Source organism: Galleria mellonella, unplaced genomic scaffold (genome assembly GCF_026898425.1).
Source record: "Galleria mellonella isolate WM207_F2 unplaced genomic scaffold, CSIRO_AGI_GalMel_v1 utg64, whole genome shotgun sequence".
NCBI lineage: Eukaryota > Metazoa > Arthropoda > Insecta > Lepidoptera > Pyralidae > Galleria > Galleria mellonella.
Genome location: NW_026442133.1, coordinates 4,882,329 through 4,909,838, shown reverse-complemented (window position 1 = coordinate 4,909,838; position 27,510 = coordinate 4,882,329). Strand labels below are relative to the sequence as shown.

At 31.9% G+C, this 27,510-nt stretch overlaps 1 protein-coding gene across 2 annotated transcripts; it reads right to left on the bottom strand.

Annotated features, from left to right (window-relative positions):
• Nucleotides 1–854: 854 nt before the first annotated feature.
• Nucleotides 855–26,262, bottom strand: LOC113512299 (protein decapentaplegic). Of its 2 annotated transcripts, none has more exons than XM_026896091.3 (2): nucleotides 25,640–26,262; nucleotides 855–2,160 (listed from the first exon to the last, which is right to left on the bottom strand). In XM_026896091.3, exon 2 carries the CDS (start codon nucleotides 2,141–2,143, stop codon nucleotides 1,034–1,036), a length of 1,110 nt encoding a protein of 369 aa, XP_026751892.1. In that variant the 5' UTR covers nucleotides 2,144–2,160; nucleotides 25,640–26,262; the 3' UTR covers nucleotides 855–1,033. The 2 variants fall into 2 exon arrangements, with proteins under 2 accessions (XP_026751892.1, XP_026751891.1); XM_026896090.3 differs by lacking the exon at nucleotides 25,640–26,262 and adding an exon at nucleotides 5,345–5,611.
• Between the last annotated feature and the right edge of the window lie 1,248 nt (nucleotides 26,263–27,510).

Here is a 27,510-nt window from a genome sequence, read left to right as displayed (position 1 = left end):
TTATAGTATAAAAATCATAGGTAACCTAATGTTGAAAGCAATTTTCCTACAGGCATAGGTAACGCACTCACATCACAACACACATTTCGAACTAGAAAAATGTATCGGTCTCATTAGAATTTTTTATCCAAACCTATTTAAACCTTTTGTTGATTAAAGGCAGTATAAGATTTTGCTCTGCAATAAACAGTAACTTTGATCGTGACAAAATTAGTTTGACACTATTTTTGTTTAATTTTTTGGGAAAAACAAAAAAAAGTATCTATCTATCCATCTATCATTGGATTAAATCTTATCCATTGTGAAAAAAATTATCAAAATTGGTTTTAAATTGATAAACATATTGGGTAACAATAAAAATACCGGTGATCTGAGAATGTCTTCCTTTTTGAGCTTGCTATTTTTTAAACAGATTTTAATGTACATGATATATGAAATAATACATGATAATATATCTAGTCTATTACAGACTGTGAAAGTAAATAAATTTACCTGTAATAAATAGTCCATCTGATACTAAAACTGTTTAGAGGATTTTTTCATTAACTCTAGCATTTAATTAACAAAGGCAAAAGATCTTTTGCTACAATGGGTGGAGAAGGGATCAAACTGTACTTATCTCATTATTCACTCAACCTATTCTTATAAAACGTTACACCACTTCTTAAGTTGGGCTACCTACTAATACCTATTCAATTATGAAATTGCTTAGAAAACTGGTTAGCCTTTTTCTCGCGATGACGTAACAAACACACAAACAGATATTAATAACTAAAAATGGCGGGTTTGGATTTCATTGCTTATTACTGGACTGCTTTTATCTAGTTGAAATTGGTTAGAAATAACACACTGAATAAATTATTGAAAAAACTTTACTTTTCAAATTAAATGTTTTATTATATTTTCGTTTCAATAAAATAGTAATTACACGATTATATACACAAAAAGATATGTACAATTTTCGAGGCCACTACTATATATACACTGGGTCCACGATATCATTAGGTCCGCACCGGCGTGGGGGGCGCCTTCGTCATCGACAACCACAACCCACAACCATCATGTCCTGATAATTTTTGAGCACCACATTGTTCGCTTCATCCATGTATAGCATGGAAATAGGGGCGAGTTGCGTCGGCACGCAACACGCTTTAGGCACCGCTGCCGGATTCACCGAATTCACAAGAGTTTGTACGATCGCGTGATTCGTACCGTTTAAATGGTCCGCAAGCGGGAATGGGCAATCACCCTGACAGTAATACGCGTCGTACCCATGAGGTGCGACAATCCAATCGCTCCATCCTACTTCTGCAAAATCCACATACAACGGTCGCCGCTGGCAGATTTCTCGAGCTTCTTTGCGGCGATGGTGCGCACGGTGCCCTTTTCTCTGGGCTGCGCGCTTGTTTCTCGTTAGCCGCGTTTCTCCAAGTTCCCGAGCGGCTCTCGCTCGACCGTCTTCTGTATATAGGAGTAGTAGTGGCTGCATAGCACGCCATTCTTCTTCGTTCTCAGACGCACGTCTCCGCACTCTAACATGTGGCACTCGCGCATCTGTACCGTGCGCATCTTCTTCTATGACACGCACTAATAGTCCATGATTGTGTTCAGGCTCGCTTAGCCATCGTCGCACAGCACCTATAGCGTCCGTAGTAACAGTGCCCTTGGCGGGCCTAAGTGGTTTAGAGTCTAATAACCGCAATATAGGAGCACTCTGACCGCGACGTCCGGGCCTTACTATGTCATATAACAAAAGTCGCTGATCACTCGTTGCGCCGGAAGCGCGCTGAAAGGTGACGTCGGCACCGCGTGCTATCTCGTCAGCGGGCACAGCGCTCAAATTGAAGAAGAGCCGAAACCGATGCTCGTTGGGGAAGCGCACGTCGATATCGGTGGGAGTGTGGTGATATGAGCGGGCCGTGTTAGCGGCGGCGGCCGGCATGGCACCTTGCGCCTCGTACAGCAGGCGCATGGCGCGGGGCACAGGTGGCGGCGTGGCAGCACTACGGGCGGGCCGCCGTGGCATACCCAGCAGCGCGAGCAGCTGCCGCTCGGCGGCGGAGCGCGTCTCTTCGTCGAGCCCCGAGGCCGCGCAAAGCGCCACCAACGCGCACACCACTGCGCACGCGCACGCCCCACGCATAATTCTCCTCGACCCACCTGTAACGATAGACAATTATATTTATAAATAGACTTTCTCATTAATCTATAAATAATAAATTCAATAATGAAAAACTATAACAATGTTTAAAATAAGTATCAGTAAATATAAATATAACGAAAGATTTTTAATAAATTTTCACCAATTGCAGATTGACAGGTAAAATAAATTTCTAAATTCTGACCAAATAAAATGTTATTATTTTATTTTTAAGGAAATATTTAAAATTAAAACTAAACTAAAACATTAAAAACTGTATTTAAAACTAAACCTACAATAAAACATAAAAAAGAGTTTTTAAATTAATATTCACAAGTAATTGAAAAACATCTGAAAACTACTTATGAAAATATAATCTATATCAGTACGAGACAATCATCGCCTATAATTGTTTACATAACTTCATTCATTCAATTGAGAATTAGTAATTGTAGGTATAACGCGTAATCTCTTACTTGAACATGGTAGTTGACTATATCTACAAACAGAATTTCCGAGAGAACTGTAAATTATAAATAAAATATTAAGTAATATGACAATGCTGACATTGTCCGCGACCGGTAGTGTTTTATCTCGTAACATGGCGTATTTCTAATGAATACATCGCAGCACTGCAGCACTTGGTGTACAATACTAAGTTGTAGCCATTACGCGTAATTAGGAAGTTTTTATGCGGAAGGCGTACACTGAGCGATGCTAATGATTGTCGCACTACTATTCTTATTAGCGTTTTTTTATTATTATATTTTATTTAAAATTAATTAACTAATTAATAACACGTAAAAAAGTTTAATAAATTATATAAAACTACTACAATATAATAAATTTGTATTTTTAGATTGAAACGTGTATGTAGTATAATAATACTTATACGATAAGTTGCAGATTCGCCCGCATGGAACCCATTATATATCCAAGATCCCTTTTAGCTGTAGTGGATCCGTTACGCTAGATAAAAATATCGATTTTCTAAGTATAGCACAAATATTTTTACCGAACTAGATAAAAGATATTTATCAACTATATTTATAAAATTAATATAAAAGCCAATTTAAAAGTACAATTAGGGACTAACAAATTATTAAATTAAACTAATAACTAATAATTAAATTAACATTATTATTGAAGTACATTTCATACAATGAAAATTGTAAGTTCTTAAAATTGCCAATATCTATATAATCTACCTGATATTTATTTATTCAAATAGGTGAAATTTTGTAATATCATAACCGATTAACGTTTCACTATTCGACATGAGTTTACCACGTTGGTCAGACATAGATATTTTTATATTTTATTTAAAAAATTTATGCTTATAATTACAAGAAAAGGCTTCTTTGTATTAAAAAATTCAAATAAAGTAGTTAATTCAAGAATATATGGATTCTGGGCATAGTTAATGTACACTGTACTTAAGCGTAACGTTTATATTAAAAAAAAAACGTGTCCAAAATGTATTCAAAGCAAAATTGTAGGAAAAGATGCGAATCAGTATTGCTTTATTTACATTATACAACATAGGGAATAAAACAAGACAACTAATAAATGTAACTATACAATTATATAAGTGCAATAAGGTAAGCTTATTGTATTGAATTTACATATATTTTTCACTATTTTGTTTTGTTTTCTGATACAAAATAAATGAAAAATTTGCTATACAAATCAATTATGCTCGTAAAACATCAGCGTCATTAATTGAGGAATGATATAACAATCAAACACATGAGATTTTATGATTGTCTTGTTTACGTTTAGAAATTCGTATTCATGTCTTGTGTAATTTATTACAATTAAACATCAATTTCTTATTTTGTAGTTATTTGTAGCTAATAGTTCTATACTACTTGTATAAAAATGAAATTACAGCCAGAAATCAAAAGAAAAGTAGACACTCGTAGCTTTACTAATGAACTTTATCATTATCTTATCGTTGAACGAATTACATAGTGGTGTGAAACACATTAGGTGTACAAATGTAAAAAAAATATGAGAAATATTATATGCTATATAGTAATTTCCAAGTTTAATATACAAGTGTAAAATGTAACATTTTGCGCAGTACATTAGTGTCAAAACTAAGCCCAACTTGTATCTTAGACATCAATCTCTTCAATTAGATGCATATTTTCATGCAGTTTTGGTACATTACCATAGTACAAAATTCAATTAAAAACATATTTCCTCCCTATGTATTTTTAATATTTCTTTGCTTAGTATTCAAAAATTGTTACAATCTATAATAAAAAAAAATGTTTGTAGAAAAAAAAATTAAGTAACAGATTGAATCAATAGATAGACATATGTAATGTTGTCCATTAGTGGAACTAACTGTTTTATGGAAGAAAAAGTTCTTTGCTTAAAATATGATGTTATTGTTTGATAAATTGTAATGGTGATGGTAAATATAGGTTTATATTTTGTTCAAACTTACTGAAAGTGCCGTTTCAGTCATTAGCGTGTGTTAAATAAATATATTAAAAATTTCACACGTATCTACTTACACTATAGAAATATTTTATTTTTAACTTCATATTATTATTATTTTCAGATATAAATAAATGAATAAAACGAGGTTGAAAGTTAATCTTTTGATTTATGTAAATTTTACTCAAAACATTCGAGTTCTTAAAAATACAATTTGTGAAAACGCATATCATCACAAAAATGCATTTATGGTAAAAAAAATAATAAAAAATATGGTAAATAGGAATCTTTCGATTATAATATGAAACGAAACAGTTAAGTTACATAAACATGTAATGCAAATATAGATTTCTCGATCGAACACTTTCCAAAAGCGTTCAGTAAAAGACATCAACGGGATGCGCCGCGAACTAACACGTTAATTACATGAAACTTCTCAATTGGTTGTAAGCACTCTCTGTTGACAATAAGGCACTACAATCATGTATATTATGTACTTCTCACACTAAACCTGAACTATCATGAGATAGGTACTAGTTCAGGGAGTCTAACGAATGAATATGGCGTGGAGAATGGAGTAGATAGGTGTGTTCATCTAGTCATAGTTGTGATGGTACGAACGTCGCCGAATTTATATGTTGTTGTTATGTTTTGATCGTTCTAGCGCGGTCGACCGGATCGCGGCGTACGTATTTCGAAAATAATGCGGTCAAACCGGCCGCGGGCGCACGACCGCTCGCCTCTCTCACTCACCCGAAATTTTAACGCATCCAACGTCGACGGGCACGCAAAATCCGCGATATTCTCGCGAGCGATCCGAGCGCACGGTCAGCGCTTCGGGAACAGATGGAACTGCACTTGTTCACAAACTAACTGATGGCACAAAACAACAGAGTGTGGTAACATGACGAGCGCGGGAGTGGTGTCGCGCGCGGCGTGCGAACTGAGCAGGTACGCGCATAGCGTGATAGCGTGCTCGCGGCGCGCTGTTCGCTGGCGGAATGAGCGCGATGTACGTGCCAGACGCGGCGGCGTCGGCATACACCCCGCCACCCCGCCTCCCCGGCCCCCGCCGACCCGTAGGCACCCGCCACCCCGGTCGAACTGGCCCCGCCCCTTGCCCCACCATTCACTCAACTTTACACCCCACTACCATCACCCCCCATCCCCATCTATCCCGCTGTGATTATTAGAAACTTATTAAAAATTAAATGTTAAAAAATGCTAACAACAAAAATTTATCTAATAGAAATCATAATCGTGAAATCATAATAAAATTTTTAAAGTTAAATACTTCATGTCTATATCTATTTATTACTGTAAGAATCTATACGATATTCTTTTAAACTCATATATTTAGGTGCAATCACTTTTGTAAAAACTGGGTCAATTTTTTAATCATATTATACCTAACTTATTAATTAAATATATATACCTACTGTAAATGAATGTACAAAAGCATATAAATAAATAAATAAACCTGTAGGTTATAACTCCATTGGAAAAAATAAAAAATATATTAAGAAAATAGTTTATTCCCAACAATAATTACGCAAAATTATTATTCTCACTTTTTTATTCATCACTGAAAAGTAGAACTCCATAGAAAGCAGTAGGTACCTAGTAATTATTTTAGTAATATATATATAATATAGTATAGTAATGATATACTATTACCTACTAGTTATAATAATTATATGCTAATGAGGTGTAGAAATATAATTCCTTAAAATAATATGTAAAGCTGAAAATCATGAACATTAAAATACTATCATTGCCAGATTGCTCAAAGTATTAGTTATAGGAGATTGCATTGCAATATATATATTTTTTAATGGATTATAATGGAATGATTGTACCACCTACGCTAACGGTATACGCTGGCGGGATACTTGAGTGAGGGATAACACGTGATTGTGAAAAGGCAGGTTAGTTTTCCCACTGTGATAAATTCACTCAAAACTCAGCACCATTTCCATTTCCGGGGGGACCGCGAAGAGGTCGACCCGACATGGCAATATGCTAGCAATAGGGCTACTAATCCCCATTACTTACTTCTACTAATTCCTTCTTCTATATATATTCCTAATGACTATGTATACAAAATAAATATTTATAGTTTATCTAATTTTTGAAACGTGTAGCCGTGTTTACGGACATGCTACGACTGCTACGACGGAGAAATTAGCAAAAACGCATAGTGTAATAAAGAATTCAATCGGTACAAATGCGACTTCCTATTATTTCCAATTATAGTTATCTTTATAAAAAAAAAAAAAACTATATATTTTTTTAATTTGCTATAAGAGGAAAATCGTCATGATATCGCCCATTAATTGTCCACTGCTGACTATATGCTTCCCCCTATTTGGGGGGATTTGCCAGTAGTTATCATGCTTGGCAGGCGTGTTGGTAACATCAATTTGGCTTCGGTGATGTTTAAAGAGGGACAGTGCTGCCCATCAGAGGAAGAGGAAAATAAACTTTTAATAATTTTTGTGTCTTTTTCTCGGGAAGCAGTTCGCCTGATGTTATTTCGTCACCACAACCTATAAATACCTATTAGTAACACGAGAGGAGTTACTGTTGTCAATCTTTTAAGAAAGTATAAGCTGTCCACTGCTGAACATAGGCCTTTCTATAAAAAGGGGGGTTTTGCCAGTAGTTGCCACGCTTGGCAGGCGGGTTAGAAACCGCAGTTTGGTTTTGATAATATTTTAAAAGGAACATTGCTGCCCATCTCTCGACCGTTAAGTTCCTTTAGTCGCCTCTTACGACACCCACGGAAGAGGATATGGTGGTCTCATTCTATGCAAGGACACAAATATTATACTTATACTTGAACACAATTAGAGATTTTATTTTTAATAGATAGATACAATATTTTACAGATATAGATAGGAGCGAGGGTAGTTATTAATTGTATCTAACGGTATTGGCAAAAATAAGTTGAGTCTTTCTCGAAACCATTGTGGTTAATTCCTGACATATTTGTCACGATGGGTTGACTAATATAAATACACCCTCACAGCTATTATCAATTACGTGCTAGTTCCTCCTATTGAGATATGCTGATATCTCAATAGCACAGATAAGATTATTCACTTTCATCCCTTAAAATAACATATTGTTATTTATTATCTCTCTGAATAGCAGTTTTAGCATTGAAGAAAAATTATGAAATCTGTATGAAGTACCTAATCAATAATATCAAAATGGGTTGTAATTGAAGATACAAAACCTTAAAAAACTAATTAATAATTATTATTGGATATGTAATTAATCTTCTAAGCAGAGAAAACATTTTATAATACATTTTTTAATTGTTTACTGAATCTTACCACATATTTCCATCATTAGTATAAATGATTTAAATAGACTAGGTGTGAACAACTGGAAACCAAAATGGCGTAATTTTTTTTTGATTAATGACTTTAGTGATTCTAGAGTCCATTTAATTACATCTTAATGGCATAAAATTTTTACAATATATATTCATATATTCATAATAAACATATAAGAGACTATCTGATGCCCGCGACTTTTTCCACGTGATATTTTTATTTCTGTTTAGTTTGTATCGATGTATGTACCTATCTATTTATTATATCTGGGAATACTGGACCAAAATTAACAAATGACGTGTCCTTCTCACTCTTTGCCTTAGATCACAATAACTTTACTTAAGTAGGTTGTGTACTAAGCTGTATAAATTACTATAGTTTTTTAATTATCCCACGGGAGTTTTTTAACTATCTCTTTAATTTTCCGTGATTAAAAGTATCTAAAATGTTAACTGGAGATATAAGTGGTATCTTATATTCCCATGAAAAATTTTATTTAAATCGATTTAACAATTTCAGAGATTAGCCCGTACAAACAGAAACACAAACAGAGAAACAAAAGTATTAAAAAAATCTGAATGTATCCTATTTCACTTCTTATATCCACCTGGCTCGATTATTAGCGTTTTTTTTCTATGTACTGACATTCGACCTCTACAGTTTTATTATAAATATAGATTTATCTATAAATAAACATTTTAAGTGAAGTAAAAAATACAAACAATTATACTAATAAGTGGAAAAAGAAAACATTGCTTAGACCCCAAATAATAAGATAAATACAAGATGATGATGACAAAAATTAATAGTGTCTAGTTCGATAATTATGGTGTAACTTGTAAAATGTCAAATTACATATTTAATTGAATTATAATCACTTAATTTTCGCAATCAGATAATTGAATGTGAATATATCTTAGGTATTAATATTTGGATCACTCTATGTATGCTTAATCTAAAAGTACAATTTATGTACTTATATACATATATGTAGAGCGATATATATATCTCAATATGATGTGAATAATTTCTATTAATATTAATTGTCTACGTTATAGAAATCAAACGCTAACATCTTGTATCAGAAATCAAGATTATCCACTCTTGTCAGAGTTGTCGATTGGGGACGACTAAATCTAGTCTAATTTAACTCTTCTAAAACTCACACTTATGCATTCACCACTAATCTTCCTCAGCTATCTCCAATCTTAAAATCAGCTTGCTCCACAATTAAAAAACGCATGAGTGAATTAGTATATATTCATATTCGAAACCTTGAAGTTTCCAGCACAATTCCACAGTCACTTTGTACTACCGATCAAGCTAGTCAATTCATAAAGCTCAAAATACTCATTAAAGCAAAGAAATATCTGCTTCTACCCGAAACAAAAAATATTATTATATAAGTGGCCAGTGGCCCCACGTGGAGTAATACCTACTGCTCTCACCTGCGGGTGGAAGCACCTGATTATCAGCTTAGCGTTTCACTCAATTTAGAGACAAGCTATAAGAATTGTCGATAGTACCAATAAAATAAATCAAGCCTTTAAAATATAATATTGTGTTTCTCATATTCCAGACATCAATAGGCTGTATTATTGTTTGCTATAGGAAATTGTATAGTAAAGGGATTCATATAATCACATTAGTAGTTAATATACACCTTACAACAATTAATATACACCTAATTTTTCCTAGCAGAATTCACTAAAACTAGAGATTATGTATTCGCGTTAAACTAGATTTACACTACAATGACGTTCTCGGCTCTTTCTCGGTCCAATCTCGACCTGGTAACTAGAAGCACTTGAAAATTGTTTAGGACTAGACTGGACAAAGTTGCAAACAGATGTGATTTTTTATTTCTACCCAAATGTATTTTTTTTTCTACAAATCAATACGATGTCTTCACTTTTACCCACTTTTTCACATTCGATACAAGTTTGTATATATATTTTTAGAACTAACACATTGCTATATCCCAAAAAACTATAGTCGCCCGTCAGCTTGTTTGCCATTCGAAGTGTGCAACTTAAAAATAAAAAAACAAAATAAAACAAACGACGAAAGTATACCCCTTCATAATGTTTCTGAGTTTAACTTCTCTTACCCTTTTTTTCTCTTATCCCATCCTCTTTTTACTACTTTCATTGATATATTATATTATATTTATACACAGCTATATAGTTTACAAATAATAAAATTGTCAAAAATTTACCAAAATTTCTCCAAATCCATTTTACATCTGTCCAAAAATTTCTGCAAGAATTTCATTTCTCCAAAATTTCATATACAGAAAATTCCCAAAATTGCGAAAAAAATACCCAATCAATGAAGAATGAAATACCCAGGCAATGCTGTGACTATACTGTAGTGTGAATACACACATTGTTTCTCACATGAAGAAAATTTACCAAACCGAGATTGGACCAAGAATGAACCCAGACCAGCATTATAGCCAAGTTATTATTTTTATAAATTAACATATGTATATATGTCTATTAAGACATCAAATATTTTTTATACATGAAACGAAGATGTCAATTCAACAATGATTTGATAAATTGTATTTGTTTTTGTAAAAATAAACCAGAATCTTAGTCTTAATTAACAAGTTTTACCCATGACTTCATCTGCATGATCAGAATATGTTCATTAACTGGGATAAAAAGCATGTATATCTATGTCCTTCTTCATCTCATATAGTATATATATGCCAAATTTCATAATGAATGGTTAATCCGTTAAAGCGCTGAGAAGTAACAAACACACAAACTCACTTTCACGTTTATAATATTAGTAAGCATTATTGCAATATAATTAACTATAAAATTCTAAATCTATAAATTCTTTTCATTTTTAAAAGCATTACTCACGCATCTAATTCCCACTAAAGAGGAAACAAGAACGAAGGATGCTCTTGTTTCTTATCTCCTTTGTAGAAATGTCAATGGAATCGTTGCAATACATTTCTTTCAATAATTTCAAACGTTACCTTTTTCACATCCGACGGATAAGTAGATACGTAAGTGCGCACATAACTTTGTTTTTACGCCGTTTCTCGTCTGTCTACGCACCTGCGTTCGAAGTATAACAATATAGAGATATCTAAAATAAATATAAGTGAGATAAATGGTTAGATACGCACTGCGAGTGTGCACGATGAGTGTATCGGTGAACAATGATTGAAAGTTTCGATTGGCAGGTGCCAACAGATGGTATTTTGATAAGAACCACGCACGTGCCAGATACAGATGGTGAGGTGGGTATAAACTGTGTCAGGCTTACAATCGACTTCAAAGAGCTTCCTAATTCGACAGATTATTTATGTATTTATTATTAAATGATTGTCTTTTCACAGTGGACTACAATTTTAATGATTCTTTATTTAAATACACGCATATACCTACTCCTATTTTTGGCCTCATAATAATTTTATGCACTTCCGAATCTTTTTTTGGAGAAAAGAAAAATATCCATTGAGTAATTTTTTAGGCTTATTACTAAATTTATAAATTAAATTGTGTTTTTAATTATGTAAATAAACAATAATAGTACTGACATTAAAATTTAAATTCAACACTAAACAGTACAATGAAACAACTATGACACGACAACAAGGAACTTAGTTTTATAACATTGAAAGAAAGCCAAATTAACTTTAAATTAAGTGGACTGACAGCTTAATCTGATAAAGTTCCAACAGGTATTATGTTTTGCAATGAAAACCAAATAGTTTTTCGTGATATTGCCATTATAAAACATTTACTGTAATAAATATTCTACCAGTACAACTTGTACAGTAAGCTCTGCGAGAGTACTTACATTTTAACTGGCATTTATAAAAACATTCCGCTCCTAATTATTTTAAGTATGCGATCAAGTGGAAATTACTGAGATTGCTACCGTACACCGGGCTACCGGAGCCGTTACGCGCAAATAACCAACTGCTGTTCTTGTTTTTTTTTTATTTTTTTGGCGCGTGTCTCTCGTGAGCCGTTATTTGCGAGGTATTCTGTTCGTAGCGAAAGTTAGAGGCTGCTCGCTCAGTGTTTTATACCTGTTTTTAGAAGACCTTGAATTAAGGTAACATTTATTTGATTGATTGCTTTAACTCAAAATATTTTAGTAGTCTAAGTATTTTTTTTATATTTATTTTCATTTTTTTTCTATGATTAGAAAATATAAGGTAAATTAAAAAATAGTTCTCTATTTACTGTGTTATAAATTAAGTAATAAAAAGAAAAAAAAAACAATTCTTAACATTTCTCAACTAATGTCAAGAATGGTGCGGTAAAATCATGATAACAAACTATGTCAGTATCCAACGGAGCCATGCCGTCTGCCACCCACGGGCGCCGGCGTCCTGCTACATTGACTCACCAATTCACGTCTCATATACGTAATTAGTCCATTAGCACGCACGCACCGCTCAAATGCTCAATTAGATCAACGACCGTCGGGAATAGCTGAGCAGATTACGTCCCTCCTGTTGGTTTCAATAAAACCCAGGATAATGTTTGCTGTAGGTAATTGGTAGTTCTATGCCTAGCTAGTTGGTATGGTTGCATTCATAAGTTTCTCTGTGAATTAGACTGTAAATGTTCCTAGCACGTAACTGGATGCGCAGTTGCGTTATTTCATACAAAATATCGTTAGTGCATCAGTATCTTCACTCAAGATACATGCTATATTAAGGGACGTTTGTAACAATATAAATAAATAATCCTAGGATCACTGGATATACTTATGTCTTCGCAAGAAACCAAAAAGATAACCACAGCCTTAAACAACTAATGTCAGTTTAGTAGGCTGGACGATAAACCACCACGAGAGCGCAGTACACTCAACTACATTAAAGCATAGTCTGAAAATTTATTTCACAATGCCTTCCATGATTCTAATGACCAACATAGATGGAGGAATATTATAATTATAAGAAAAAGTACCGAGGATTTACTACTCGTTATTGAGAATTCATTATTATTAAGGAAACGAAGCGAGAAGGAGAAATCGAAAACGATAAGAGAATGATAAAATATCCAAATGATATTATGCTACTGAGCAGGACAAGAAACACGGCAAAATAAGAAGAAGGGTAAACACAGAAGAAGGCTTTGTGCAAACGTCATCTTCATAATCAGATACCACTGTCAAATTCATATTTTAGTTTCAATTTTAACAGTGGGATGTGGTAGTAAACTTAAATAGTACAACGGGTACCCGTTGCGAGATACCGTAAGCGTCATAGTGCATTCTGTGATGACATGTTGCTGTTTATGTCTATAAATGACAGTTAGGTTAACTATTACATTTACTTTAGACAATTACCATTTTCTGAGCACATATGTAGTAATTGTTTAGTCTCCTTTGATATCTGGATTTAAAAAGTTTTAATAATCTTAAAATATAAATAATATAATATTAAAATAAATATAAATATATAGATTTTGTCTTTGTAATATAATTGAAAAATATTTAAATAAATAAATCTTTAGTAATGTATTATATAATGGAGAATTAATGATCGATGAAATTGTCACATTACAATTTTAAGAAAACTGGACACCTGTTAAATAACAACTGCATTTTTCTATCATAACAGTATTTAGTTTTATTCTATCTAAACAAGTTATAAAAGTACTAAGTTACATTATTATATTTATACTAAAAATATACGAATAATATAGTGAAGTTTATGCAAAAATCTTTCTTATACCTCTAGTCTCTATATGTTTATTTTCACAAAGTCTTAGAATTTACACCATTAAAAGTTCCGATTACTAACAGCACATAAATTATGATCCTTAAGTACTCTGATGATAGTATATGATAGCTATTACTACCGTATCGCGCTGAAGGCCACGCATTCCGATTCCGGAAAATATGGCACGAGCTATCTGCTCTACAGCATTATATTTATAGATATCGGTTTCCTTGGTAACTGGCAAGTGGATACGTTGCTGTGAATGATATGAAAAGTATATTTTTACTCCACTTACAAAAATATACGGAAACTAAATAAAACATGATTTGAGAAAATTGATTTAAATATACGCATGTGGTGTGTAGCCATAAAGTTATGTGTGCACGGTTTTAATGAAGATTTTACATATTACAGTGCATACTCATAATGAATAGTGTAGTAATCTACAAAACAAAAGCAGTTTAGTTTCGGTTTAGTTCAAGCAATTAAAATGACCATTATTAGCTATGTAGCAAGGCATATAACTTTATAAAGTGGAAACGCAAATTTTATAGTACCGATTGGATTGTGATGTGATATTCATATTTACAAGCGTTACTCATATTCAAATAACCAGCAGTTTGTTTACCATTCCTAGTTGAAATAAAAATATGAATGCATATTTTTATGTGACTAAAATTAATAATAGCAAATTCGTCTAGTTAAGTATATATATTAATGTCACAAAAATATATACGAGTATTAATTTCAGAAAGACAGGTTTTAAAAAAGAAAATAAGTAATTATATGCTTATTTTTTCTAATGTTACCAATAAAATTTAATTTAAAAGAAATGTGTGAGACCAATAGGAGAATAAACAAACAAAATATTTAATCGAAAATGTTAAATAAATAATAATAAATGTAAATAATATAATTTAAATGATAACAATATATACATAAGAATGAAATTTTTTTAAACAACTAGAATAAAAACTTACAATATAAATACCAGATATTTGATTTGCATATAAAAATTTAGTACGTTTTCCTCCAATTCTTGTATCTTAGTAAATGTCCTTGTACTTTACTCTTCAATTGCCTACTCTAAATAATAATTTTACCTAAACTATATACTAGTTATAAGCAAGATTAGTTTAGTTGAAATAAATAGTTAACTATTAGATACATATTAACAACATATATCAATTTCATCTTGTATAGTTTGAAATAAACAATTCAATTTAAGCCAAATTATTTTATATCCAAATTACATCATTCTTAGTAATTACACCAATTAACGCTTCTGAGAATGGTATGGAGCGCGGCCTTCGTCACAGGATAATTGTACACATATCATCTTGATTACTATAATACCTACAGCCGACACTAAACTTTATTAGAACCATAGAATTTGGAAATGTTATACTAAGCTGGTAAACCACTTAAACCAAATAAAAAAATAGGGTTGTATAGTTATAGGTTTAAATTTAAAAAAATGTACAATATTTTATTGCATCATATTACCTATAATATTACGCAGATATGGTATTTGAGCTTGATGACAGGGGACATCCATATTGTACCAGCAATGACACTCAACCTTGAGAACTTGTTATGCTAAAGCCATTGCTAAAGCACAATATCACGACCAGAAATAAAATTATATAGGAATACTATAATAATATGTAGGTGCGATATGTTAAGTGAAATTTTAAATGAGTTTATTATGACGTCAATACCTTAAACTTGAATTTCAAGAATTTGGAAATGTTATTTGTGCCAAATAAGATAATTAAATTTTATTGAAAGTCGTTTACGATGCTCAAACTACAACTTGCTGCTCTTTACTGCGACTGATGCATCTAAAATGAAACACGACATAATTCGTCGCTTTGATAATTTTGATAATTCTATAAAATTACCATAGAACATGCATGTATTCCATGATATTATAAGCATTTATAACATATAAATTCAGTCAATATCGGGATATCATAAATACCAAAGAAAAGTGGCATAACGTAATGGTGTAATATTCCACCTTATATACCCTAAAAATCGTAAGTCAAATTTGACCGACACTGTCTATGTAAATTTAAATCTCCTTTTAATTAAATCTCCGTTAATGAAAACATTTTTTTCAAACCAAATTAATCAGAGTCGCCGAAAACCAAAAAGCTTAATCTCTGCCACATTGAGTTCAATGGGCATGTCGTGTGTACAACGGATTTGCAAAAACCGCAAATATAGGTGCTTTAAATTTATTGCTTTAAGCACTGGGGAGTGCTCTCTAATAATCAAAATGTGACAAACGTTTATATCATTTAGTTACTTCTTATACTTATATATACTATACATACACAGAAATAAATAACTAGATATTTTTAATAACCATTAATTTCATATTTTTATATCTTTTTAGATATCGAAGAATGAGGGTAACTCAAATAATAGAAGTTGGCAAAAATTAAAAAGACATTATAATAAAAATATATGAGAATACTCACTTTAACATGTTATAGGCTCAAATATCATACTAAAAACGACTACACGTAATGTTGATTGACCTCGTTGATCGACATTGACCAACGAGAGCGACTGAGTTGATATAATTTTAGTAATATTCTTGGAACTTGATAAAATAAAAAATACCAAATTTTCTCTCTATAAATCTTGCACTAACGATATTCACTTATATAAATGATCATCACAGATTCTATATATAGGTAACGGTTACTATATTAAATCAGATTAAACATCAACTTCTATTTCATTTCAAATAATATAAAATATACACGTTAAAAACAAATAAAGAATTCTAAATTACATCAAATTCCAACAAATAACTACTAAATATTGAGTGTAAAAATTAAAATTTTGTACTCAGTTTCCAGATCTAAAAGCATCCATAGTTCTATGTTAGGAAAGGCTTTTGCAAATACCCATGAAAATATAAATGTTTTTACATGGACAAATTAGCTAAAATCAGTTAATCATTATTCAATTTTACTCATTTACCTATACACAGTGTTAGAAACAGGACTAGCATTATTGCAATTAACTCTTTAATTATTCATGTAATAATTTCTGAAATGTAATACATAAACACCGATCTATATTTTATAAACAGAAAAAATAGGTATGTAAAATACTAAGAATAAAAAGTACAGTGCATCAATTAGGTACCTACAAACATTGACCAAAACTTTTTTATTAACCACAGCCAACTAGTATCTATCCTAATTAGTTCAGTATAACGAGTATACACTAAAAACAACCTTATGTGATGTAGAGCTCACGAATTAAAACCGAATTAACATTATACGTTTTCTTCCTCTAAATATAAAATATAATTAGAATTAATTTCTCTAGCAATAACATAAACATAATTTCCTCGTAACTGTAACAACTGAAGTTACAAGGAAACATGAACATATTTATAAGAGGAAATTAAATAAGGGTCTCATTGATTATTTTAAATCTATATGTCATAATATCTACCTAATATTATAATTAGTGTTATATTTATTAATGGCTGCCCGACCCGGCTTCGCTCAAGTATTAGTACATTGAAAAACTAATGAGACTAGACTTTTCAAACATTTTCTTTTATACATACTATATCCTGTCATATACAAATACAATAAAAAAGAATAAGTTAAATAGATGCAGTCGTTCTGTAGTAAGCGTAAGTAGCGCTTACGTATATTTGGCAATTGGTTTTTATTTATGTATGTAATTTATAAGTGAAAAAATAAACTTTCAATGTTGTAACAGTTTAAAATTTTATAAAAATGACTTTGATCTTAACTAAAAGGAACATGACCAACACGAAGTAAGCTTTTCGATAAGAAAAGTGCAAAATCTGTTTTGAATTGTCGAATATTATGTAACCTAAATTATTTATTCCTTATAGCAGTCTATGGGGGAGGCCTATGATCAACAGTGGACAGATAATGGCTGATATGATGATGATGAAGATGTCACTTAAATACAAAACAAAACAATTCAATTATTTTTTTAAGTTGATTGTATTATTTGCTAACAGAACAGGTCTTTGTTACCACATTGGACAATACGTAGATTCTCTAAGAAAAGCAAAAATTCCCATCATTTTTATTTCTTATTTTACAATAAGAAATAAAAAGGCATAGGAATTTTTTAATCAAATTATGACTTATGCCCAGATTTATATAATGACCAAACCATGATAACGTACCTAAGGGTATACAAATAGCGGAATGGTTGGTACTAGACCTACCGTACCACTATTTGTGTGTTATTAATAATAAAAATCTACTAAAGTGTGAAAAATACAAGGCCGGTTACTATTTGATGTAGCTAATTAACATTCTAGTAAAATTCAAATAATAAAAGATAAAGGAATAATAATCTCGTGGCTCTGGTAGGTTTAGGTTATATCTGTCAACTGGTTGCTTTCTAATTATGTAACGGGTAAACGAAATCGTAACCTATCAACGGCCTTAACAGTTTTAATTGTGAAACGCAGCATGAAACTTTATCATTTATTTAAATTATGTGCTTGTATCGAACGGTGGCTTGGGTCTATCAGACCGGTTCGCACACCAACCTGACTCGCGCACACATATGCATTAGCACGTTGTAACATGGAATCGAACCTGCCTAAGAACTCGTGTAGATCAGCTTGTATGTAAAGACAAAGCTTGCTCCGAAAGGGCTGTTAATCTGTCAGCGTGACGTCAGTAAGATCACAGGTAAGATGCTATCTTGTCGTTCGAACTAGTCTTTTGTATTAACGTTTGTGTGCAAACTAAGACCAATACATCTCTATTATTATATCTATACAATAAATTTAATATATTATACTATTATATTATCTCTGCCAGATTTAAATAAAATTTTGAATTAATAGAAATTGTAAAAATAAGTAACATAATTTTAACTTAAAGTAAGTAGAAAGGTTTATTGATATATATAATAAATTAACACAGCATATCGTCATAATCTTTATATCTCCTCCATTCAATTCTGTTGGCATTCATATCAGGATTTATTCCCTTTTTAGCTATATCATCTTTCACACATTTTTACGATGTATTTATATTTGCGGAAGTCCATATCACTGGTTAGTTGATTAGAATTATTATATTGCGTTGGTAGTCGTACGCATAGATTAGTATGTAGTCAGATTGTTAACCATGTTTCACACAATTAATCCGCAATTAATCTGAGTTTTCCTCCATCCTTAGAAGTATTCACATTTGTACTTGATAGGTTGCACACCACATGTTTATACCAAGACAAGGGTCACTTCTTAACTTTTTGTCTCCGGCGTAACTTCTAAACTGCCTCTTATATACGCAATCTTTTGCTGACCACCACAATGATTTACATATGATACCAGGTCAGAATATATTTAGTTATTCAAATAATTTATTTTGATATATACTCTCAAAGAACGTTTTAAATTCATCTCCTCTACCCATACTTTAATATTACGCTCTTCCGAAAACCTTTCCCTTATGATATATTCTCATTCCACTAAATTTTATCACAATTCCTTCACTGTTTCTAGCATTAAGTTATGGAATTCATTGCCTGTTGTCATTAGAAGTACAAAATCCATTGATGCTTTCAAACGACAAAAAGATTATCTTATATCTATCTGATTGTTTTTTCATTTCAAATATTAGCATTCTTTATTTCTGTATTTATATAATTATTTATTTTATGATAGTTTGTTTTCCTAGTGCCTATAATTATTATTATATATCCTAGTACCTAAGTACATATTTAACATATATGCACGGAGTTATATAATTTTATTTGATTAATATATATATATATATATATATATATATATATATATATATATATATATATATATATATAATATTATATTTTTAATTTGCAAAATATACTTTTTTAATTATACAGTACTATCATACCTACTTGTACAACAATTAGTCCATTACCTTAACGTTGTCTTGAAAAGATTGCTCTCAGCAATAAAACCGCCTTACTACATATTATATACAAACACAACGATACAATTGTATCGTTGTGTTTGTAAATTGCCTTGCTTATTTCCTATATTGTATAATACAAATAAAGTATACTCACTCATTCATTCATTTTGTTCTTATGTTTTAAATTCTTTTCTTTCTTTGCATTTGTTTACAACCATATCCCAATAATTTTTTCCATGTTGTAAATAAAGAAGATTGTCGGTTGAGTAAAGAGGCGGTTCCAATGAGAGTAACAGAGCGTGCACAATGAAGGCCTTCTAACTCTCTATGCTCCAATGATCACCAATCCTAATACGCCATTTTGTGCAGCAATCTGTGGTTGGTATAACAATAAATAACGTATAATTTCTCTAACTAATGAGCGCTTTTATTGTTTGTCCTACAGTAATCGATACGTTACCGTACCATTTTACGATCACGATAAAATAGGATAATAAAAATATGCATTTGTGTGGAGACACTTTTAAATTTCTTTGCACGTCCACAATATCTTCAAGACATGCACGTCTATGAATTATCGTGATCAATTAAAAGCATCTCAATATAATTGCATACAGTTTTCTCTCCTATTATATCGTTACGATAAAATCGTATGATATCTGGTGTGACATAATACAGTAAATTATAAAAAGATCTGTCTATATCATTAATTGTGCAGATAGTTCTGTAGTTTATTATATTCTTTTTTTTAAGAACGTTTATCATATTCAATTTTTACATATACCTAACTAGTACGGAGACATTCAAATATTACGTAACGATATTTTTTTATATTTTTGACCCTCCGTCCACCCCATGTAACACGCCGTTACATTTTCTGTAGCCTTGTTTTATTAAAGAAAAGACAATGTTACATAAAGCATTGTTCAAACCCCTCTCCCATACATTTAACGCATAGAAGCGTTTTACAAGACCCTCCCCCCTCCCGAATTTCGTTAGGTAATACATGAACTGGACCAAGATAAAAAAATAGACCTATCTAATTAATTAAAAACAAAATTATAAAGGATTGTAATGTAACTAATACCTAACACATTTAGAAAAGTAATCGTAAATATGAAATGACGTCCAAAAAGAGGTTTAAAAACTCAACAATACTCCTTATGTGGCATAACTTCTGTGTTGAACTGCTAAGAGGTTCTTAATTACAAATATTTAAGTAAAATTATTGTCGCCTGTTAATTATGATGAAAGTAGGTAGGTGTATTTAATATTAAAATCCAACTTTTAATGAGCCTATCACCTTCTCTGTGTTTAATTAGTTTGTTAATAGTATTTGTCATCACGCATACTAATGATGACAGCTAGAAATTGAGTTTCGTAAAGTAACATTTTATACAACTACAAAATATATTAATATAATTAGCACGATGAGTGAACCTCTTTTCAATCGACTCCAAAAAGAAAGAGATTCTTAATTTGGTAGTATTTTTTATGTTAATAAACATACATTATCAATTGTTGACCTATTTGGAAAATGATTATTTTATTTGAAAGGATACTTCCAGAATGGTTCCATATTTTTTTTATTAAAATTGACGTAATAGTTTAGTTTTGAAATCAAACTAATTGGTTTTAAACACAATTTTAATTATGTAAAAAACTAACTGTTTATCGCGGTGTCGCGAACATGAAAGCATTCTCGTAAAAAGTAACAAATATTGTACAAAGTGTAAAGTTTAAAATTTCTAAAGATGTTTAGATTTTTATAACTAAAAATAATTTTGATTTGAAGATTTGAATGAAATTTAATACATAGAAAAGAATATGCTAGATTAACACATATATTATTTTTTTACTAATTCCAATTTGATTTATTAAATGATAGTATAGATAGTACCTAGCTTTTTAGGTATAATTAGATAGCCGTCCACGTTTGCCTTTTAGCATTGTCTTTTATTTATTTATTTATTCATTAGTACAAATATGTGTACATGGCGAACTATTGTTAAAAGCATTCTCTTCTTCTTCTCATTCTTCCTTAGGGAAGTGTCAGAATACTCGCAATGCGGTACTAATAATTATTGAAATACATACATACTAAAATTACATATATAAACGAATAAATATATATAAATAACAAATATACTTACACATATATGACATATACTATATTATACACGAAATTGAGAATAATATAAAGCACTTACTGCTCGGATAAAGTAAAAAAGTGAGCGTGAACGTTTCTTTGAAAGACGGTTTAGTCGGTAGTCTCTTAATGGCATCAGTAAGCGCATTCCAGAGTTGTGAAGAATGTAGGAGAAAAGAGTTTGAAGCGAAACCAGTACGGTGAGAGGGGAAAGATAGTTGGAGAGTATTACTGGAACGAAGGTTATGATCGTGAGTTTCAAAAAGGTACTGGAATTTACTGCTTAAGTAGTTAGGAGACTGGAGGTTTCGAAGAAGAGTGTAGAGGTTACAAAGAGTCCTAGCGTTTTTGCGTTGACGAATAGAAAGCCATTTCAACTGAGACCGGTAAAAAAAATATGATCAAACTTCCGGAGGTTGAAGATAAAGCGAATGGCTTGGTTGAGAAGACGGTCCAGCTTATCGAGAAGATCTTCATTAAGATTTGGATCACACACATCAGCATAATCAATAATCGGCATAATTAGGGCGTGAACAATAACATTAATTTTTGTAGCGATAGGCAAAAAGTTTTTAAAGCGGTATAAGGAGCGTAGAGTAGCAACAACTGAGCGATTCACCTCCGCAACTTGATGTGGCCAGCTGAGTGATGAGTCTATGTAAAGGCCAAGATCTTTAACACAAGTTTTTAGTTTTATAACTAAATTGTTAAATGTAATTGGTGCCATTGTGTTAACATTAAGTTTAGATAATTGTCTAGAACTGCCAATTACAATAGCATGACACTTAGAAGAGTTAACAGCTAATCCATAGTTAGACGACCATGCCAGAATGCTGTTCAGATCGTTATTAATATTCGCAACAGATTGATTGATATAATCTACAGTGCATTTTATAGTTTTATTAAATGTTTTTACTCCAACAGGCTAAAGGCGCTTTATTCTTTAGTAAAGTCCGACATTGAACTTTTAAATAGACTAATTCTAACTATGCTATTTACAAATTCTACCCCAAGACTTTGACAAAAAGACGAAAGTAATGTCATTACCTTTATGTTTGTTTAGGTATAGTTATACCTAACTTTTTTTGTTGTATTTTAACAGATGTATTAATTAAATATTCAGTACAATTAAGCTTTGAGCTTTTGACATTAAGCATTTTTTTTTCTAAAAATATCTAGCCTAGAAATTTATCGCAATATGTACCTATGTACAATATTATAAGGTCTATGGTTTATAATTGAAACCAATTGCACCACATCTTCGGTCTAGTCATTAGCTTAATAAATGTAGATGAAGATTATAATTGGTATAACGAGTTAATTGTATCTAATGCTTACTTTTAAAGATTTCATTAAAATCCTCGCTTATCTCATTTACTTGCATCTGTATCCTGATATCAGAAAGTGTATTTACACTTTCTTTTTGTTTCAATAGATAAAATTAAAACAAATATCTGTAATATCGAGAGCATCTTAGCAAATTTCAGACCACAAAAGTTTGAATTTGACCGTTTCACAATTTTTGCTCCTAACCACGTGAGAAATATTATAAACATTTGCACGTACACAGATGACGTATAACAAAGCAGAAGAGTTTATTTATTTGAGCGAGATAATCTCTGGAACTATCGGTCGGATTTGAAAATTTCTTTTTGCCTTCAACAGCTCATTTCTTGAAAAAGGTTATAAGTTATTTAACATCACGATACGACTAAGGCCGAAGTTCCGGGATGTATCTAGTTCTTTATAATATATAACTATACATAACACCATTTTGTATGATGTATCTAGGATGCGCTAAAACTACAATGTGTGAATTGCAAATTTCTCAGAAGAAATATCTGGAGAGATGAACCTATATATACTTACTTATGTTACTGAAAACCTACCATCAATATAGGTAAACACCGAATTTATTGATCCTAGAAACCGATATATACTTTGAATTTTATCTCCTTATCACATTAGATCACATTCACACTGTTCGAAGAACTAGATAAATTTTCAGTATATGGAATATTCGTAACTCAATAAGAAGACCGATTTATAACGGAGTGGACCAGTTTCAATCAGATTGACTCACAAATTGAATGTTACGATTTAGTAGTTTTTTTTGAGTACTATGTAAATGCATTTATTATAGTTAGGTATGAAGAGCCTTGTGACAGAAACTGGGCTGAACAAGATGTATGTCAATATGCGGAAGACAAAAGACTCGTGTTACTACTTACTTCTTTTATGCAACTTCCAAAGGCAAGCAAACTAATGGCCTATGTAACAAAAGTAGTAAGCATTAAGTCCTATAGACGTAGACATGAAGAGCATTACGAATATCACAGAAAAGATTGGGATTCCCATTAAAGGTAACCCTTATGCGTTGCCATTTCTAAAAAAACTTAAAAACACAAATGGAATAGAGGTATACAAACTAACTATTTTTATACAATGTGCCCCTCTAGTATAGGACTTTTTAGCCAAGTTAATGTTTCTGATGGTAAAGTACCTAATATCAAGGTTTTAAGAGGAGAAATTGTTAGTAATGGGGTTTAGTGGCCACGTTGGCAGCAATATATTTTCTCAGATGGATATTCATGTGGTTCCCTCTAGAAATTATCATTAATATTGTCTAACGAACCTGACTTCATCCTCATCTATCATTCCTCACTGGTATCTCGCAATTATTTATTTATATATTTATGTATAAATTGCTCACTTCACTTACAGTTTCCCAAGACGTGTGTTAAACACAAATTTCAAACATTATTTAGAAGATATATCTGTAATTAAAAGTATTTATATCTTGCTGCTATATAATATTATATTTGTATATAAATATAAACCATTTCATTTATATCTATCAATAAATACAAAAAATTCTGTATTCTAAAGTTGCTACAGTTATACCTTGCATAGATTGATTCAATTAAAACAATATAAATTTATTTATTTTCCTGTTTACGATGATTTCTACGTAATTACAGCTAACAAAACATTAAATTGCGTGTTTTCTGTTTTATTTGAGTATTTTACTATTAATCATTTGCATGTAAATATAAATTTCATATGTCACCATTATCTTAATATATTTATCAGTGAAATCCTTCTTTTACCACAGTAGTTATTGCCAGAATATATATATAGCTAGTATTATGGGTACAAAACAACTGATAAACATTAAGATATATTTTAATAAATAAATGTATATAAAATTGACGGTCTGACAAACAGATATAAATATATACTGTTATCTTATCTGAGGATCGAACCCGCAACCACCGAGAGTCAGAGTATTAAACCGTTACACTATCAAAAACGTTATATTTATATTTAAAAATGTTTAAAACTAACATAATTTATATTAATCATATATTTTTTTTATAAAAGTACTCTTCTGGATGAATCTCAAGTCTTGCAAATTATGTGCACTATACCAAAAACGTCATTCCTTATCATTGCAGACGTTTAACTGGAGCAGGGTAATAATTTACAATATGTCTACGTCTGTGATTATTTTATTATCATTAAAACAATAACAATAATGTATTCATCTACTTATTACATGCATATATACCTACTGACTTATAATAAATATCTAGATATATAAAGGAATTTGCCTACCTACATGTATTCGAACATGTGTTACGTTTTTATTGCTAATTTATTTATTAATTTTTAAAATACTTCATAGTCAAGTTTAATATTATCAGTATTTAGATATCATAGGTAAGACTTAAATTAGGCAGTGATTAGTTTTTAATCTATGATTTAGAGTCCTCCATAACCATTCTAACCGTGATACATTTTGTGTGGGTTTCCGTATTTTGTCTCTGGGTCTGCAAATACTTTTATTAAACGTGTCAGGTATATAATAGCTCCTATGAGATGGCAAACAATGCTACATGTAAAATAACATACGTAGCTCATTGCACGTTGTGCAGGAGGTGAGCGCGCTGGGGCGGCAGCGCCGGCGCGTGCTTGCCGGTTGCGGCGGCAGCCAGCTTGCGGGCGACACCACTCGACACACGGGCGCAGATCGAAAGTTCGATGCGAGATCGAGCGCGCATATGTAAATATCGGCACATTTACAAGCGAAAGGGTTCACCAGAGCGGCGCACTAACGCAGTGCTGCGCGGGAACCAGTCAAGTGAGATTCCTACGGCCTCCGATAGAAAAATGTCGAACGAGCTTCGGGTCCATCACTCGGCGCGGGTGTGTGATACGCAACGCGGCCACTGCTCGACTGCCGCCCTCCTCTCACCGCCACAGTGCTGGTATATTTATCGCTTAATTATTGAACTCGTCTGTGTAACAATTATGAAGCTCGACGAGTGGTAGGCGCTGACTGAGGGTATACGGCGCTACCGCGTCTGCGCTTGCGCATTGCGTCACACCGTCACACGCAGCACCGCACGCCGCCACTACATGCTGAGGTCGCACTGGTACATCATCAGCTGCCTCGCCGCATGGATGGCAGCCTTCGAGTTTTATCACAATCAATCAATAGCCAATCAACTTCATTTTATACATTATACGAGTACTCACTTCTTTTTATACATTAACCTCCAGCTTATACAGATTAAATATATTATTATCTTCCTGCCTTTTGTTTCCGCGGTAGTTTTATTACAGTAATATATAATGCAATATAAATGTACCTACTTATCTAATGTTGTACATATGTATAAATATCCAATATAAGTAATTTATCTTACGTGTAATAATAAGCTTCAAATTATTAGACAGAAACCCACTTCTTGTAAACAGCTATTCATTACAGTCGTTTGTCTATTGTCATCAGAGTTTAGTTGATTTTTTCAAAATACAAATTAATGGAGTTTTGCCAAACCGACTAAACTCTATTACATCAAATAATGGAATTAATTCTCATTATGACTACCTAGATATATTTTATGTATAAATACCTAATATCGTCATAGCCGTAGAATACAGACGGATCTGACAAATATTAAATATATATATATATATATATCCGTCAGTATTCTACGACAATGACGATATGGTCATTTCATTAACACACCTTAATGTCATCACTCGCACAATATACACCGATAGTCAGGACCTCCACAGTATTTAATAATTACATAATCATTACATAACACAGTATACTGTTTCATCCTAATACCCCCCATGCGTTGCCATTCCTGAGGACTTAGGTGTTATTTCTCTGTATCCTGTAAATTCACTGTCATATCCCACCCTTCAAACCGAAATACAGCCATGCAAACTCAACTGCTTCACAGTAGAAACACGAATGAAACAGAGGTGCCCAAGCAAATGAAATAACAACTTTTTGTACAGTCTCCCTCTGGTATGATGATGATCCTTTTATGATAACGCATTGAATTTAGATCATACGAATGACCCTTCTTTCTTTCCACTTCTAATTATAGTTTATGTCAGTGCCTTACATAAACAAATATTTGATTTTTTTACTCTATTGGTCATTTCTAATCTGGCTCCTGTTCTGTGTTATTTTAAATAATCTAAATCTACTTTAATATAAAGCCAGTTGTAAAATAATAAGTAGATAATTAAAAGAAATATTAATAAATTTTAACAAAAAAAATAAAAACAATAATAATACCTATATAAGTATATTAATAACAACAAAATCATCGAAAGGGTCAGAATAAAGGTCTAAATAAGCTGGATCGACAAGTCAACAATGCTATTCGATTCATCTTCTATTCCGTAAATATGATCGTATCTCCCCTCATCGGTCGCAGCTTAACTGGCTCCTCACTCTTTTTATACGTAATTGGATA